The following is a 2,762-nucleotide window of genomic DNA, read 5'->3' on the forward strand; positions in this document are numbered from 1 at the left end:
TAGAGTGAGCATAATTGAGAACGACCGGCAATTTGCCAGAATGTGGAGATACAAATTTACATAGTCATTTTATTTAGCAGCGCTGAGAATTAGGAAGTCCCAATCAGTCTTTATCAAAATATGGTATTAAAAGAAAATAAACTGCTTAGAAATGCCAAGTCATGTTCTCACTTCCAAGTGTTGATGATTGATGAGTATAGAAAACTATATAAGGCTAACTACTTTACTCAGACATCAGATCAAGTGCAAGCACAGAGGAAACAGGTAAATGTTTACTATTTACTCATATATAATAATAATGCTGATTTCTTTAAGCTAGTAAAATAGAAGATAGTTTAATAGTAAGTTAGAGTAACACTCTTGGGATTATAGACCAGCTGTTATGTACATCATTTTATTAGTTAGCATCTAAAAAATTAGCAATCAACATACAGTCAGCACCTTAGTAAATGCTAGCCTAACAATAAAGTAGAAGATGAACTACAAAAAGTTCTGGGTAACTTCTTAACTTTTAAATGTTGACCCTTAATAAAGATTGAAACATGCGAAAGACCAGTTATTCGAGGTAGGCATTAGTTCACCTGCAAATACTGAGAAAACAGGTATATGTTTAGTATCAAGTCATATATATATAATAGTAATGCGAGAGATTTCACTAAGTGAGAAATACACAAATTAGTTTGTTAGTGAGTTCAGTATACATCGCTGAGGTGGCAGGATAACATCTGTTTAATATATCCTTTTGTTTGTTGAAATTCATAAGAGATAGCAGCTAAAATATCAGCCTATAAATCTCTACTCTTCTAGTGCTATTACACTGGTTAATTGTATCCATAATACATCCCTGTATCTTGTAGATTTACAGATTCTCTTAGGTATACACATTTTCTACAATAATGAAGTTTATGGTAGTATTCATGGCTGTCTGCCTTGCTTTCCATCAAATCAGTGCAAGCGGCTATCAGAGCAGCAACAGTTTCGGCAACTTTAGGTATGTGTGCTTGTTGTTCTTTTTTTCGGTGTCTTATTTTCTGTTTTTTTTTGCTGATGAGAGAATATTATTCTTATTTTAAACAACGTAAAGGAGATTTTGTTAGTCACTTAAAATTAACAACTGTATACAACCCTGTCAACTATTAAAATATGAACGTATTTGTGTACTTTGAATCCTACACTTACGCTCATATCTGTTGAAATTTTCAACTAGTCTTATACTTCCCACAATGCAACATAAATATTTCATATTTTATATATTATGCTTCAGAGTTGGAGGAGCAAGATCTGGAGGATTACAGAGTGGGTTTGGAAGAGGGCTTGGACAAGGATTTAGTGGTGGATCCAGAGGAGGCTTTGGTGGATCGAGCAGAGGTTTTGGAGATGGATCCAGCAGAGGCTTTGGAGGTGGATCCAGCAGAGGCTTTGGAGGTGGATCCAGCAGAGGATTTGGAGGAGGATCTAGCAGAGGTTTTAGAGGAGGGTCTAGTCAAGACTTCGGCGGATCTAGACAAGGGTTTGGAGGCGGATCTAGCCGAGGATTTGGAGGCGGAGCTGGCCGTGGTGGTTTCAGCAGCGGAGGCAGAGGTGGATTTAGTGGAGGTTCTGGAAGATCATATGGAAGATGTAAGTAATAATATTTCTAACAGTATTTTACTTTCAGTTAGTGTACTAATGTATTTATATTTTGTCACAGAAAGATATGTACTCATTATAGCTTGTGAATATAAATATCTATTAAACCTTTTAATATTCTCATGAAAACCTGATGTAGTATTTACAAAAATTGCAGAGAAAAACCAAGATTGTAGCAAATGTCAACAAGAATTATTTTGGCGTCTTTTTCAATAATTTAATAATTTTTTAATTTAACTTTTCAAAATTAACAGAATTTTTTAATATTTTCTAAAGCTGGCTAAATCTGAACTTTTATTTCTGACGACCATCGCACAACATCTATGTCGATGCTTCTAATAAATGTTCATTTTTGTACAGCCTCTATGTTTATGGTTCTAAAGAGTGTTTGTTATTTGTTTCATTATTAACTGTCAATTTGATAATACTTTTACAGACTAAATCTATGGACACCATAGACAACCTGTCTACACTGACTTCCTGCTGTCATATCTGATTGATAGGATGAAGGTCACTTCATTTATATGTTAATGTAACATGTGAATACTAAATTATACCATTTTTAATGTTTGTAATCTGTTTTTACAATTTCTACCACTTGTTGATTTCAAAATAAATGTATTTGTTTTATAATCTTACTTTATTATAAGTTTACAACATTTAAAAACTAAAGTAATGCATCACAAGCAAATAATTAAAGTTTTTAACATAAACCACGAAATGAAATAAGTAACAGGTTGGCAGGTGAGCAATGCTTAGATAATAACAGTTACAGATATTAGTTAAGATGTTATTTAGTTGCTGTATTGGATAAAATCTTAGTAAACCTGATTTAAGATATTGTTTAAGATAACTGTTCTGAAATTGGATTAGATGGCATGAAAATGTATTTACAATATCAAAAGTGGGTATCAGGTTGGAAAATTTACACTTTAAAAGGCAGATTACGCCTCAAACACTAAAGTTGTGTGATTGCCTGTCAAACTTCAGACTGGTCTGCTTTGTCAGTTTGATTAGGAGAGTGCTTATAGGTTAGTGGCTGTTTTTGACATCCCTGTAGGGCGTAGGCCTTTATGAGAGCTGTACTATCACTCTATTGTCTACATGTTATGATATGAGGTTATGGCTGCTCA

General features: G+C 33.6%; 1 protein-coding gene across 1 annotated transcript; it reads left to right on the forward strand.

The window, feature by feature from the left end:
- Positions 1-247: 247 nt before the first annotated feature.
- LOC137393675 (uncharacterized) lies at positions 248-2,260 on the forward strand. The gene is made up of 4 exons (XM_068080316.1): positions 248-264; positions 858-991; positions 1,265-1,620; positions 2,066-2,260. Exons 2-4 carry the CDS (start codon positions 897-899, stop codon positions 2,068-2,070), a joined length of 456 nt encoding a protein of 151 aa, XP_067936417.1. The 5' UTR covers positions 248-264; positions 858-896; the 3' UTR covers positions 2,071-2,260.
- Positions 2,261-2,762: the final 502 nt, after the last annotated feature.

Source organism: Watersipora subatra, chromosome 4, assembly GCF_963576615.1.
Source record: "Watersipora subatra chromosome 4, tzWatSuba1.1, whole genome shotgun sequence".
In the NCBI taxonomy this organism is placed as follows: Eukaryota; Metazoa; Bryozoa; class Gymnolaemata; order Cheilostomatida; family Watersiporidae; genus Watersipora; species Watersipora subatra.

Bases quoted from the DNA above. Each gene is read 5' to 3' on its own strand.
- LOC137393675 (XM_068080316.1), top strand. From the start codon at position 897: ATGAAGTTTATGGTAGTATTCATGGCTGTCTGCCTTGCTTTCCATCAA. The intron at 992-1,264 runs GTATGTGTGCTT...ATTATGCTTCAG, and splicing joins AACAGTTTCGGCAACTTTAG to AGTTGGAGGAGCAAGATCTG.